Source organism: Callospermophilus lateralis, chromosome 5, assembly GCF_048772815.1.
Source record: "Callospermophilus lateralis isolate mCalLat2 chromosome 5, mCalLat2.hap1, whole genome shotgun sequence".
NCBI lineage: Eukaryota > Metazoa > Chordata > Mammalia > Rodentia > Sciuridae > Callospermophilus > Callospermophilus lateralis.
This window is the reverse complement of record NC_135309.1, coordinates 64146361-64162184: the sequence shown is the minus strand read 5'-3', so window position 1 is coordinate 64162184 and position 15824 is coordinate 64146361. Positions and strand designations below refer to the sequence as shown.

Genomic DNA, 15824 nt, shown 5'->3' with positions numbered 1-15824 from the left:
ATGGTCCATTGGTCTATATCAGATAAGTCTTCTTCTCATATTAGGGGCTATGTTGGTTGATCTTGTCTCCAGTACAAAGTCAACACTGGATTCAGTGAAAAGTGGAGTTTCTAGAGCTCTTAAGCCAGGGTCAGGCCCCAGATTGAGATAACCCTGCAAGGGATATCTGTCTTCAGGCCACAAAGAGCTGTTAGTACGCACCACCTTCTGGGCACTCATCCATCCGTCATCTGAGGGCTGCCACATCTCTGTGCTAAGCTGGAGGGACATGACTGAGCAAACTCACACCCAAGCTGTGCCTTTGTGGACTTCAAGTCTCACTTCAACTCTGTTAGTCTCTACTAAGGTAAAAACAAGTAAAGAATATTACGCACCAAGATTTTCTGAATTTCTTCATTGTCACACTTTACATGATATTTTACAATATCTTGGAAAATATCCTTCCGATTTTCAAGTTTGTTCATGGACTCATAGGTGTCAGGATTCAAGACAGACCAGCCCAGGAATTGAGTCAAAGACTGAAAAGAAAGAAAGGAAGAATCAGACAGAACACCCAGCTTTGATCCTGACTCTTAGAGCAAGACTCCCTGGGACTCTCTTTACTCTGCTATAACAGGAGTTGTGTGCTGCCCACCATGCAGAGCTGTTGTGATTACAGGGTAAAACAACAGTGTGAATGCGCCTTCTTAAAGCACTAACAGACATTAAGCATCATTTTTATGTGTAAGAGCTTCCCCAAAAGGGACCCTTCTTTGCCTACTTGGGGACAAGGACTATATACAAACTCTGTACTTTCTGCTCAATTTCTCTATGGACCTAAAACTGCTCTAATATATGGTGTTTAATATACTATGTATACAACCAGAGATATGAAAAATTGTGCTCTATATATGTAATAAGAATTGTAATGCATTGTTATATGTAAATAAAAATAAATAAATACATTTTTTAAAAAAAGCAGAATGTGGATCTCTCTGATGACATGGGGCAGAAGCGAGAGTAAAGAAGGTGGTGGTCGAGGCTGCCTCAGGTGGCCTTCCTGTCACAATGTGCAGCTCTGAAAGCCACACCTGGCTGCAAGCAGACTCTGAATCCCAGCTGCAAGGACCTCCCAGCACGCCATACCTCCATGAGGGTCTCGTCCATTTCATCAAAGGGCTTCCCATCTTTGCGATTGTAGAACGTGGCCACCCCAACAATTTCTTCCTTCTTGTTCACAATCGGCATTGAAAGGACATTTTTGATCATCCATCCAGAATCATCCAGAGGCTCTTTCTAAAGAGAGGGGCAGATGTTAGGTTCTCTTCTGGTCTGGGCTATATAGGCAGCTGTGATGGACTCTGGGCTGTGGTGTGACCCTGATTGGCTGAGAGGGGTTGGCAAGAGGGTGGAGCGTGTTGGATTTTGTATAGATTTAGTATCAGCCACAGAAGCCTGAGCAAACAGCCCATCTGGTGGAGTGCCTGATAAAAAACCAGGTAGCCACGTTGTCTCGGTCCCTAAGATCTCAGGGCTGTAGGTGCCTGGCAGTGGACTGTGTACCAGGGATACAATAATGTGCAGAAACATGCCAGGGAGTGTAGTCCTCTTTCATATATAGGAGAAAACCACAGGGCACTGGCTGGCTTCAGAGAACAATTCTGGGTCAGTTATGGCGGCACATGCCTGTGATCCCCCTTGGGAGGCTGAGGCAGGAGGATCACAAGTGCAAGGCCAATCTCAGCAACTTAGTGAGACCCTGCCTCAAAACAACAACAACAAAAATAGCTCTGGGGGTGTGGCTCAGTGGTAAAGAGCCGCTGGGTTCAACCCCAGCACTGAAAAAAGAAATGCTGGTGGTTTTCATAATTTTGAATGAAGCACCTGGCTATATCCTCTAACTCTTTGCCCTTGGCCTGACTTTCTGTGTAATTTTGGCTTGGAATTTTATTTCCTTAGGCCTTGATTTTCCTACCTACAGATGGGGAAGAGTGTGTGCCTTGCTAAGCAATGAGGCTCGTGGTCAGCTGAGGATGCTGTGGGGAGCCTTGCTTTCATCATTGTCAAACAGAGATAACGTGACTCATTTCTAGATTCTAATTTCACTGATTCATCAATATTTACAATGTACCAGAAACCAAGCTACCAGCTGGGGAAACCAAGGCAAGTAAGGCAGATGTTCCTCAGGTGGCTCATCTTCTGTAAAGTAAACCAGCAATGTCACTGCAGTGTGGTATTTTATGGTCCCCTGGGAGCCAGAGGAAAGACAGAAGTCAAGGAAGGATTCCTGGAGTAGGTATCTTCCATTTCTGAAATGTCTAGATTCTTAAGGTGGTGAGATGATACTTGTTATTTGTATTTCAATAAACTGAAAAGTTTAAAAAAAAAAAAAGCACAGATTTTTCTTGAGTGATTTTTATCTCCTTCTTAATCGAGTCCTGATTGCTAATGATTTGTTTTTCTTGTGGTTGGCATGCTCAACCCAAAGAACATTGATAAGACATCTAGAGCTGAGGATGTCAAGAAAGGTAAGAACCAACCCTTCCTTGATCAAAGAAAGCCAATATTATACTGGCAGAAATTAGTCCAAGGCAAAACTAAGGATAATAAAAGATGATATAAGGGGAAAATAGTAAGAGAGACGAACTTCCCTTTGGTCTGCCCTTCCAGGCCCTGCATGATCTGTTTTTTATCCACTTCTCTAGAATCGGCTCCTGCCACACTCTTCTCAGTCTCTCACTCAGACTTGCTGACCAACACTATTCCTTCCAGTTACCCGTCTCTTTGCTGCAGCCTTCTTCCCTCTCCTTACTCACAAATAATTTCCTCAAGGATATGTTCCTTGATTTCTCTCAGGTCAGGTCAGGGCTCCTGAGAGTTCCTCTCCACATTCTCTATCCTCTATCTTCCTTCCTTCCTTCCTTCCTTCCTTCCTTCCTTCCTTCCTTCCTTCCTTCCTTCCCTCCTTCCTTCTTTCCTTTCCTCCTTCCTTCCTTCCTTCCTTCCTTCTTTCCTTTCCTCCTTCCTTCCTTCCTTCCTTCTTTCCTTTCCTCCTTCCTTCCTTCCTTCCTTTCTTTTTTGGTACTGAGGATTGAAACCATGGGTGCTTAACCACTGAGCAACATCCCCAGCCCTTTTTTAATATTTTATTTAGAGACAGGGTCTCACCAAGTTGCTAAGTGCTTCACTAGGTTGCTGAGGGTGTCTTTAAACTCATGATCCTCCTGCCTTAGCCTCCCGAGCTGCTGGGATTACAAGCCTGTGCCACTGTACCAGGCTAGCCCCTACATTTCTACTGACCATTACTCAGGTGTTTCTCATGAGCCCCACGAAGACAACAACCAGATCTCTCCGGTCCACTATGGTAGCCAGAGTAGCAATGTGCCAAAGCCTGACCCAGAAGATGTCTTCCACCAGCATTTATTCCATGATAAAAGCCAAAGCCAAATGGAATGCTTAACAATATTCCATGCACTTTCCAAAAAGAAGTTATACTCAACCACGAAAATCAGAATAAAACTTCATAGAAGTGGTAGCATCTGAGATTGTTACTGAAGGACATGGGGGATTTGGACAGGAGAGGGTGGTGGCTGAGAGAAGAGCATAAGTGAAGGTCCTGAGGCCAGAAGGCCAGTACAAGTGGAATTGGCCCAGCCAGCTCCCTCCCCACCTCCACTGGCACATGGCTTTTTTCCATCCTGGTTTCACTCAATTTAGATGGCTTCCCAAGGAAGCGGGTGGATTCGAATGGAGAGGGAAGTCATGTGACTAAGAGAACAAATCAAAAACAACTTACCTGAAATGCAAAAAGGTCCTCGGCAGGTGCATTCATGATATTGCAAATCTAAAAGCAGTGGAGGGAAGAGGGACTGCCATTAGCCCCGAGGGGCACCTGGTAAAGGGCCTGCTCTTTTCACAAACACCCTGTCCTTGCCAACAGCATTCACATTTTTTTTCACAGGTAGCTACACCGGAGATTCTTTTGGATTATTAAGTGAGGATACTGGAAAGAAAAGTCCCCTTGTGAACCTTACTTCTCAGGATTGGCTCCACCCTTGGATTGTTTCTAAACTTTGCAAAAGTTAAGGGTACAAGCTGCCGTTATTAATAATGTCTCATTTTGCCGTTCCTCTTTTGTTGAGCATTTGGGTTGTATCCAGGTTGCTTTTTCTAAACTGATAACAGTGCTATGCAAAACATATTTGATTCATGTACATTTGGGTTCTATTTTGCTTTCTTGGGCAAGAAGGCATTTTTCCTTGGGGTAAAAACCTCAAAGTAGAACAAGAAATGGCAGGTGTTGTAATTTGGGTTCTACATTGCTAGATTTCTCTTCCAAAAAGATGAGAATAGAAAAGGAACCAAATGACACTTATCTGATCCCTCCTGCGGCTGGCCACCGTTGCAGTTGGGTAGTGTACATACTGCACCTGCTAAGGGGCTGCTGGCCCTGAGATCCAGCCTGGGCTCTGCTGGCAGAGCCATGCTCCTGACCTCGATGTAGTCTTCCCTTGAGAAGAGGGCCTGCTTTTACTTCTCAAAAGGCTACTACATGGGCCTGCAGCAACCCTGCCCGTCAACACAGACGTGGACTCTCTGGTGTCAGAGGCTGAGCTGCCCAGCTCCTGTCCAAGGACTGCCTACTCACTCTATCATGCTCCAGCCTCTCCTTGGACCTGGTCTGTCTGTTTCCATTGTTCCCTCCTGATCAGCAACCTCTCTGCGGGCCCTTTTCCCTCAGCCCAAGAGCCAGCTTGGGTATCTCCCATCCTCAAAATGCTTCCCTCACTCAGAGTGGTCTCCATAGCAACCACCCACAGGTACTCTCCCTTTTTCTCTTGCCTTCTCTACCTTTTACTGCACGCCACTCCTCAGTGGACCACATGCTAGTTTCTGCCTCCACTTTGCCACCAAATTTGCTTTCATCGGGGCCACCAAGACCTCTTAATTGACAAATATGATGGGGCCTTCAGTTCTTGTCTCACCAGATCACTGTGCTGCATTTGGTCTATCTGCCTGTCTTTCTTTCTCTTTTCCTTTTTTTTTTTTTTTTCTTTCTGCATTGGGGTCTGAATCCATGTGCTCATGTGGGGCAAGTACTGTACCACTGAGCTACATCCCCAGCCCTTTTTATTTTAGACAGAGTCTCACTGTGGAGAGTGACACTCTGGGTTCCCAGGGTGGTTCAAATCACCCTGGTCCCTGATTCCCTTATGGCTGCATTTGCCCTGGGAGCTGACTGTGCAAAGGTGAAGGTCAAGATTCCCCAGTTGCTATGGTAATGCCGGCCAGGGGTGGCTATGTGCAAAGGTGTGTGGCTCTAACAGTCAGAACCTTGGATTCAGACACCAACTCCTGGGGTTAGATAATTCTGGGCATAACAAGATGACCTCCATGTCTCCAAGTTTCGCTGCATCCTTCAGACTACCTGCTCTGCTAAAACTGTCTCACAAATAACCTTCTGATGACAAAACCTGTATAATAAATGTGCTGAGCTAGCTCTGGTGTCAAACAAGCCTCACCAGGCCATGGCTTAAACCACCCGGCCCCAGATTTTTCTCAATGTGTGTCTGTTTGTCTGAATTATCATCAGACAATGTCTGAATTAACTGCCCAGACTGGCCTTGAACTCGGAATCCTCCTGCCTCAGCCTCCGAGTAGCTGGGAGGATGGATGTTGCACCACCACACCTGGATGGTCTCTCTCCTTATTGAAACTTTCTACTTCTTTGGTTTCCATGACTGCCTCTCCTGGGTCTGCAAACACCTCTGAATTCTCCTCCTGCTTCCCCCCTTTACATACACCCCTTTCTCCAACTGCTCTGGAAATTCTGAAATCCTCCAATATTGCACCCTGGGAACCCACTGCTCCTCACATCTCCTTGGGTGTTGTCAACACCATGGTTTCAAATACTACCTGGTCCTGATAGCTTCCTAATCCACCCCTCCGCTCTCTCCATAGCATGGGAACTGTACTTTCGTCTACCTGCTGATCACTTGCTCCTGAAGAATGTCTCAATCTCACCTTGTTTAAAACTGACCTCCTCATCTTACATCCAAACCTGATGGCAGCACTCTCAGTCTGGAAGCTTAAAATGAGCTCTGACTCTTCTCTCTTCCATCCTCTCTGCTCCCCACCAAGGCTAAGTTCTGCCAGTTTTGCCCTCTGGATATCAGGTCAGCCCCTTATCTCCTTTTCATCTTGTCTTTGTTGAATGTTGTATTAAAAGAGAACATCTATGCTGTGCCTCATCGTAGCACTACGTAGATGGCCATGGGCAGTGATGACAGTATTCTTCACGGTGCCTGCATTTGTTGACATTCTCATTATCCCTTACTTGAATCATGCACTGGTCACTCTGTCTCTAGTCCTACTTCTTTCCATTTTCTATGGACCTGCCAGCATTATCCTGCTAAGATGAAAAGCAGGGCTGGGGAGGCAGTTTAGTGTCACAGCACTTGCCTAGCATGCACCAAGCCCTGGGTTCAATCCCTGGTATTGCAAACAACAACAATAAGACCCAAACAAATAAGATGAAAAGCAGCTGTACTGGTCTCCTGCTTTAAAAGGCATCACCGTAGATTCAAGGCCTACCCGCTGGACATGGCATCCAAAGCCTGTTATCTGGCCCCCTCTCTCCCTCTCGAGTCCCCTGTCTTGCTGTCTCAAACTTAACACAGCAACAACACTAAACTGCACACAGTGTGCTGCTCCAAACTCCTATGCCCATGTTGCTTGTCCATAGTTTGGATATGGATTGAAAAGCCAATATACTAAAGGCTCTGTCCCCAACTCAGGGATTTTAGGAAGTGGTGGAAACTATTGGGAAGAGGTGGGACCTAGTGAGAGGTCTTACGGACATTGGAGGGCGTGTCCTTGAAGGGGATTGTGGGACCCACCGCTCTTCTTTCTCTTCTTTGCCTCCTGGCCATGAGGTGAGCAGCTTAACTCCATCTTAAGCTTTCTGCCATGATGTACAGCATGATCAGAGGCCCCAAGGCAACAATGCCAACCAACCATGGGCTGAAACCAAAATAAAACTCTCCTTTTTATAAGCTGATTATCTCAGGGTTTTTTTACAATAATGGAGAGTTGACTAACACCCATGATGTTTCCTCCACCTGGAATCTTGTTTCTTGCCCCCACCTGCCTAAGAACTATTGATTTCGAATTTGACTCAGACCAACACACTCTAGGAAATGAAGACTGGTTTATATGTCCCCTATTCTGTATCCTCTATCATGGCTTTATCACATTGCAGTATAAATATCTGTTAATAAAGGCATCTCGTCATTCGATTATGAGTTTCAGAAGAGAAACAGTACATCATGATCCATCTACCTTTACATCCTCAGAGCCTGTGACAGTGTCTGGAATAGAAAATGCTCAATAAATAAACACCTTGCCACAGGGGCACCATTGTGTAGTATGTTCTGGGGGAAGCATATCGGGGTGACCAGGACCAAATATGGGGGTGATGTGCAGCAGACATGACCCTGCCTTCAGGCGCAGGGGACACTACTGCTTCACCCTTGGCCTTAGTGAATGGGACAAGGTGGGAAGTAAAGCTCTGGAGCTCTGCTTTGTGTGACATGGCTGGAAACAATGGGGATGGGAGGTGGACAATGGCAATTAAGTCTGACATGAGAGATTGAGACTTAGTCCCTGGGGAGCCTGGTAGACCACCCAGTCATGACTTTGTCCCTGACGCATTTGTCAGTGACCATCTATTCATCTAAAGATTATTTCTCTGCGTTTCATATTTGCCCAAATGTCAATTCTCTGTTTATCTCTAGGGACCTTCTATCGAGTAAATTGAAAAACAAGAGACTCAGGCTTTGGAGATCCACACTCCCCCCACCCCATTTTTTTCACTTGCTGCATCCGAAATCCTTTCATTCTTTCATCTCAATCAAACTTTTCCCCTTTTCAAGTTGTGTTACTTACCAGGCCATTTTGGGCAACATAAGTGGGGAGACCACTTACTAAAGCCCAGTGGTCAGGCGGTGGATTCCTGTAAAGACAAATGGTGAAGTTTAATGTAGGGACTTTTGGGGACCCAAGAAAAGTGACAACATCCATTTCACAGATTATTATTGACTGCTGAGCAAAAACACAAACCATCACTTTCCTCATGGAGTTAGTAGTTTCATGCTATATTGAGAGTTGAAAATTCATCTACAGTGAGCTCCTGCCAGGCAGTAGTGACTAAGCTAAATGCTTTATATTTGGTGGAGATAATAATAATATTATAATTTTTGGTACTATAGTTATGTGTCATAAATGATGATGTTTTGGTCAACAGTGGACCACACATATGAACAAAGTCCCATAAGATCATATCATCTAGGGATGTCATAGCCATCTTAGTTTGTGTAAGCATACTCTATGATGTTCATACCATGACAAAATTGCCCAGCATTTCTCAAAACGTGACCCCTTCCTAGCTGCGTGCAGTGGTACACACCTGTAACCCCAGCAACTTAGGAGGCTAAGGCAGAAGGACTGCAAGTTTAAGGATGGGCTCCGGAACTTAGAGAGAGGCTATCTCAAAATAAAAGCTGGGAATGTGGCTCAATGGTAGAGCACACCTGGGTTTAATCTCCAGTACAATAAGCAACTAAACAAATAAATAAATGTGTCCCCTTTCTTAAGTGATGCATAATTTCATTACTTTTTTATTGTTTATTGGGAGAAAAATATGCATTAAAATTCATTGAGCATTAGAATATGAATACATATGAAGTCATATAGATGTCAAGAACAGCATTCTCAGCACCTTGGAGATCCCTGACATGCCCCTCCCAATCATAGCCTTCTCCCTAACCCCAAACATAATAATTATTCTAGCATGATCATTACACTCTTGCTTTTCTGTAGTTGTACCACCTAAGTATGATGTCTTATACCTTCTAATTTGATTTTGCCTGTTTTCCAACTTCATTTAGATAGAATTACACAATGTATAATTATTTTATTCTATCTGGATCCTTCTCCTTTTCCTTTATCTTCTTCTTTTGCAGAACTGGGAATTGAATCCAGAGGCCTCTACCACTGAGCTACACCCCTATTCCTTCATATTTTCTATTTTAAGTCACCACTAGTCCTTCATATTTTCTATTTTAAGACAAGTTGCCTAGACTGGCCTTGAACTTGTAATTCTCCTGCCACCACACCTGGTTGGCTTCTTTTTCATATTGCTATAATTCATTCATTTTATTGACATGCAATTTCCCCATGCAGAACAATAGAACAATTTATCCATTCAAGGGTTGATGGGCATCTCCTCTGCCAATGTAAACAGATAATGTGAACAGTGCCTTTATGAACACTCCAATAAGTATATGCTCTCAATTTTATATGGCATATTCCTAGGAGTAGAAATACTGGGTCATAAGATGTGCATATCTCAGCTGGGTACGGTGGTGCACGCCTGTAATCTCAGTGATGAGGGAATCTAAGGCAGGAGGTCACAAATTTGAAGGTAGTCTTGACAACTTAGTAAGACCCTATAGCAAAATAAAAATAAAAAGAGCTAGGGAGGCAGCTCAGTGGCAGAGTACACCTGGGTTCAATCCCCAGGATTGAAAAAAAAAAAATTGTGCATCTCTTCAAAGGTCAAACTGCTTTCCAAAGTGATTGACACTCCCATCAGGGGGTGTTGGAGTTACCTTTGCTCTAAGTCTCTGCCAGTACTTAGTATTTTCATGCTTTTTAATCATAACCCTTCTGGTGGATTCTAATTTGACACATTGTGGTTCTCTTTTTCATTCCTCTGCAAAATTAATGAAATGGAGTCTCTTCTATAAATGTATTTGTCACTGTGCTGGGAGATTAGCTCAGTGGTAGGGCTCTTGCCCTACGTGCTAGGTGAGTGCTCTACTGCTGAGCCACAACCCCAACCCATTACTGATTATTTTTTGTTTGTGTTTGTCTTTTCTGAGATACGAGGAATTGAACCCACAGTTGCTCTGTTACTGAGCTACATCTCCAGTCTTTTTTCTTGAGAAAGGGTCTCATTAAGTTGCTGAGGCAGGCCTTGAACTTGCCAACCTCCCACCTTAACCCCCAGGTTACAGGTGTGCACCACCGCACCCAGATTCTGATTATTTTTTTGTAATCGGACTTTCATATTTTTATTATGAGCAAAGGACATTCCCAGTATGATTTCAATCTTTTGAAAGTTATTAAAGTTTGCTTTATGGATCAGCATATAAGCAAATATTGTAAACATTGCCTATATGCTTGAAAAAAACTGAGTGTTCTATACTTTGGGAGGTTGGGAGCAATGTTCTCTATAGATGCATTAGGTTATGTTTGCTATCTGCGCTACGCAGATATTGTATACTCTGTCCTACTCTCCTCCTAGTGACTAGTGAACCTGTATTTGTCTATATATTCTTGTTTTTTGGTCAGTTTTTGATTTATATTTTTTAGATATATGCAAATTTAGAAGTATAATGTCTTCCTGTATGATCAAAGTGGATTGATCCCTTTATTATTAAGAAGGAACTATCTGGGTTCAGGTTGTGGCTCAGAGGTAGAGCACTTGCCTAGCATGTGTGAGGCATTGGGTTCAATCCTTGGCACCACATATAAATAAATAAAATAAAGGTATTGTGTTCATCTACAACTAATTTTTTTAAAAAAGGGACTACCTTTATCTCCATTAATGTTATTCAGTATAACATCTTTTTAAATTTCATATTAAATAGTTTCACCAGAGCTGAAGTGCAGCTCAGCGGTAAGGGCATGTTTAGTGTATGCACAAATCCCTGGGTTCAATTCCTAGCACTAAAAAAAAAAAAAAAGCATAATATAGTTATGCCAGTTTTCTTTTGGTTAGCATTCATATGATGTATCTTTTTAAGCTTTTATTTTCAACTTCTTTATTCTTATCCTTCCAATAAGTCTTCTATAGCCAGGCACATTTGCACATGTCTGTAATCCCAGCCTTAGGAAGCTGAGGCAGAAGGATCCCAAGTTTGAGGCAGGCCTGAGCAAGTTAGCAAGACCCCGTCCCAAAATAAAAAATAAAAAGGCGGAGTGTATGTAGCTCAGTAGTAGAGTGCCCCGGGGTTCAATCCCTGCTGGGAGCCATCAGCCAAGTAGGTATGACAATTTCCTTGCCAGCTACTCCCATGCTGTCTAGTGGAAGGACTCTTGAAAGGTGACCTTGCTCAAGGACCAGGGCGGATCCGTGTTTAGGGTGTACCCGGTTTAGCATAATAGGAGATTAGGGTGTTCCCCCTTTAGAATAGGGCGTATCCTGCTGCTGAGTTCCTCTTGAGTGCTTAGGGTCAGACAGTATATTTTGGGAGACAGAAGCCCATGAGAAGTGGATTTGGGCAGAGAACGTGGATTCCCCTAGAACGTGTTTGTAGACGGCCGGTGTGAGTTCGGGAATAAAGAATTGCTGTTTGAATCTACAAGCTGTGTGGAGACTCGTGATTTGTGCCCAGCCAGAGACTGTGGCAAATCCCCAGTACTGCTCAGGGTATATGGTATTTCATCATGTCTAGGAAGTAATGTGTGTGTGTGTGTGTGTGTGTGTGTGTGTGTGTGTGAGAGAGAGAGAGAGAGAGAGAAACACTAGGAATTGAACCAGGGCTTCACATATGCTGACAAGCGCTCTACTACTGAGATACATCTCCTCTCCAGTCCTTTTTGTTTTGAGACAGGGTCTTGATAAGTTGTCCAGGCTGTTTTTGAACCTGTGATCCTTCTGCCTTAACTTCCTCATAATTATAGGTATACACCACTTTGTCCACTGGAAATAATCATTTTTTAGGAACCAATTTTTTGTGTGTGACGGAGAAAGATAAAATGCTGCCGATTGATCTGCATTGTAGTGCTTTTCACTTGTAATTTTATTTTTACTGTGCCATTCAAGACAACTTTTGTTTCAATACCCCTAGAGCAAAATCATTTTCTTTTCAGTATGGGGGACTGAATCCAGGGATGCTCTACCATTGAGCTACATCTCCAAATATTTTTATTTAGAGACAAGGTCTCTCTAAGTTTCCCAGGCTGGCCTCAAACTTAGGATCCTCCTGCCTCAGACTCCTGAGTGACTGGAATTAGTCATATGTTACTGTACCCGGTTCATAGCATTGTCTCTTCCAGATACTTTTTTTCTTTTCTTTTCTTTTGGTGCCAGGGATTGAACCCAGGGGTGCTTAACCACTGAGATGCATCCCCAGCCCTTTTTATTTATTTTTTTAATTTTGAGGCAGGGTCTCCCTAAATTGCTTAGGGCCTCATTAAGTTGCCGAGACTGGCTTTGAATTTGAAATCCTCCTGCCTCAACCTCCTGAGTCACTGAGATTACAGGCATGCACCACCACACCCAGCTCTTCCTGTTACTTTATGTGGCAATTAAATTCCCTGTGGATAGCATCCAGTAGTGGTTGCTCAACACTAACTCAAGTGAAGTTATATATGCTTATAACCAAGTTCACACATATATGCAGGCAAAGATAACTATGTGGAGACTGCTGCGTGGCTCACAGCAACTGTACAATATCATTGATTTTGCTTCAGAAAATGTCAAAAAGTAGAAACTTGTGCCTCTAAGAATCAATGAAATGTAATAGGTTTTTTCCTTACCCAGTCTGTCGATCTTTATTCTATAGCTGGAACATCTATTGATTTTTGTTAAAGAAACTATTTAAATACCAATTTTACTTGTACTTTGGATTTAAATATCAATTTTGCTTGTACTTTCTATTTTTGCTACCTTTCTGTTTTTTCCTAAACCCATATTTGGCCTTCTTTTGGTTAGATAAATTATTGATTTACTGTTCAGTTTTCCCCTCTGTTAGTGTGGGTGGCATATTCTGTGAGCCATTCAGCGTATTTTTCAACATCCTGGCTGTCCTTCTTCTGGGCACATATTCGGGTTGCACTGTCTATCCCTTGAAGTAAAGTATGACTGTGTGCCTAGCTTTGGCCATTGAAATGTGAGTGAATGGAAGTGATGTGTCACCTTCAGATGGACATTTTACAAGCCAGGGTGTTTCCTCATTTCTCTCTTTCCTCTGGGTTTGAACCTTCAAGGTTCAAAATGGTGGCTGATATATCAGCTTTGGTCCCTGCCTGACCACAATTCCATGCATTATAGCTCCGACCACACCCACCAAATGGCGATGGCCACACAGGGGATGGGACAATAAAACTCTGTTGTTGATACCACAGAGATCTCAAGGTCTTGTTACCACAGCACAAGGTAGCCTATCCTACTGATTCAAAAATTTATATTAGGCAGGCACGGTGGTGCATACCTGTGATCCCGGCTACTCAGGAGGGTGACACAGGAGGACTGCAATTCACACCAGCCTGGGTAATTTAGCAAGATCCTGTCTCAAAAACCCAACAAAATACTGGGGAATGTAGTTCAGTGGTAGAGTACCCCTGGATTCAATACCAAGTTTAGCCAAGAAAAAAAAAGTATTAGAAACAGAATACTGCCATTAAAAAAAAAAAAAAAAAGTCTAAAATAGGTTACTCTAGTGGAAGACCTGGTAATGCTAACAGAGGTTAGTCAGATGTGATACTTGACAAGCGATGATAAAACATCGGGGAGCTAGTTACTGACCGTTGATCATTTCCAACACAGGAAATGAGTTTAATAAACTTGTAGTTCTAGAAAAGGGGTTAGAAAACAGAATGGCAGATGAATATGCATTTGACAAGGTTAAAAAGAAGAGATGAGCTCAGATCAGAATCAGACTCAGTTCTTACTCAAGCAGGAAGGGAAGATAATAGAAAAAACCTAGAAACAGAACTTGACACAACTTCTCATCCTCAACTAGCAAAAGATAAAAAATCGTTAGTTTTGGTCCGGTGGCCAGGGTACAATCAGCGTTTCCAATTACACCCACAGTTTGAGGATTGGTTTGAGGATTAGACAATATAGAGTCAGTCCCTTCAGGTGAACTAGAGGTCAGGGGAAAGAGACAAAAGGCACGACTCTCACAGAGCTTGACTGCAGCCTCAAGGAGCCAGCAATTAGAGAGCCCTGTCTCAAGACAGCTCTGTGGGTGTGGATCCTGGAACAAGGAGAGGATTCAAATAGATAAGAAGGTGACAAAGTTTTTGCAAATGCTCTGCAGGCAAGAGTTCAGGCCTATGCTACAAAGGGCTGCCAATGTTTAACTCTTTTTCTTTTCACGGTCCTGAGTTTTGAACCCAGGGGTGCTCTACTACAGAGCTACACTCCCAGCCCTTTTTATTTTTTTATTTTCAAAGGGGATCTCGCTGAATTGCCCAGGCTGGTCTTGACTGTAATTCTCAAACCTCAGCCTCCTGGGTGGCTGGGATTACAGGAGTGCACTGTTCAATTCTTCAACAGTCTTTGAGTCCCTGCTACCTACAATCAGGTTCTACAGAGTCCTTTCCTGTCCTCTTCATTATCCTTCTTGGTCACATTTGAAGAGAACAGTAGAAAATAACCTTTCCTTCGGGCTGAGACACTTTCTTTGCCAGTATCATGCTTTTGCTCTACATTCTTGGACCCCAGAAGCAGCTCCTTGGAAAACTACTGAAAAATCCTGATCCGCCAGGTGCAGGGGCACACTCCTATAACTTAGCAAGACGCTGTCTCAAAATAAAATTAAAAGGGCTAGGGATGCCACTTTATGCTAGAGTGCTTGCTTTGCATATGGGAGGCCCTGGGTTCGATCCCCTAGACTGCAAAAAACAAACAAAAGAAAGAAAGACAGGGAAGGAGAGAAAAGAACACACCCTGACTTGATCCCATACACTGATTCCACAGATGGGAAACTGAAGCCCTTACAGGCTACTTATTAACACTGGCTGTGAGCCTGGAACTCAGAACCCCTGATTAACAACTGGCCCCTTGCCACTTGGATCAAATCCCTTCCCCTATCAGGTCTCATCTCCCACCCTGCGTCACTACCTTTCCACAATGCCTCCACTGCTTTCTCTGCCTCTAACCAAGAGCCTGGCTATGTTGGGTTGGGTTGCTGTTCATCCGGGAATGAGTATCCCATGGACATAGGTAAGGTGCCCGCAATTCTGCTTGTTTTGAGATGAAACTTACGGGATTACTTTGATGTCTTCTTTGCCATGCAAGATGTAGTCAATGACCTTGTAAAAGTTAATTTCCTGGCAAAATAGAGAGAAAAATAGTACATTAAGAGTGAGAGACAGAACTTCAAAAGGAGTGTGACCATGAGACAGATCTTGCTGTTTTTGATGTTGTTGTTTTAGAGGGAAAAGAACACACAGGATTTGTTGCATGCCCAGGGCAGGGGAGTACTGGACTCCCAGATCTTGTTCTGTCACTTGCCCTGTGGTTTTCAGGAAGCACCCAGCTTGCCATGCCTGCCTCTGAGGGTGCTGCCTGCTAGCTTCTGGTGATCTCTGTCCCCAGCTGACCCTCAGAAGTCAGTGTGCTTCTCTGTGCAACCAGCTGACAGAAGCCAGGCAGGGAGCTGGGATCTGAGGCTGAGAAGAGGGATGGGACCTTTTCCAAGGGGATCTGAACTTGGAGGGCAAGAAGAAAGAGATAAAGACTGCTGCTAGAGTCCAGAAAAGGGAGGGGAAGGTGAACGGAGGTTCCCATCCATTTAGAATCATAGTTCACCCAGCCAGCCTCCACACAGGGGGCCTCCTTGGCTCTGGCCCCCTTTCTCCTCCACACCTGCCATCAGCTGACTTTTTGCTGTGTCATTTCCGTCCTAGATATTTAAATGTAGATATGTGGGTGCAACCCCAGTCCTCCAGGCTCAGAGAATTCCTGACCCAGGCAAGAATGTCTGAATGCCCATTTGGTGACAGGAAAGTGATGATCATGACCTTCTTCAGCCTCCTGCAATTGA

At 43.8% G+C, this 15824-nt stretch overlaps 1 protein-coding gene across 2 annotated transcripts in view; it reads right to left on the bottom strand.

Annotated features, from left to right (window-relative positions):
* The window catches only part of Pde6a (phosphodiesterase 6A), a 70886-nt gene that overhangs the window by 26415 nt on the left and 28647 nt on the right, over positions 1–15824 (bottom strand). For both annotated transcript variants that reach the window (XM_076855933.2, XM_076855934.1), the window contains 5 exons: positions 15044–15108; positions 7927–7993; positions 3776–3823; positions 1126–1275; positions 375–518 (listed from right to left, as the gene is read on the bottom strand). In XM_076855933.2, coding sequence (XP_076712048.1) covers positions 375–518; positions 1126–1275; positions 3776–3823; positions 7927–7993; positions 15044–15108 — 474 coding nt within the window. The remainder of the gene's footprint in view (positions 1–374; positions 519–1125; positions 1276–3775; positions 3824–7926; positions 7994–15043; positions 15109–15824) is intronic.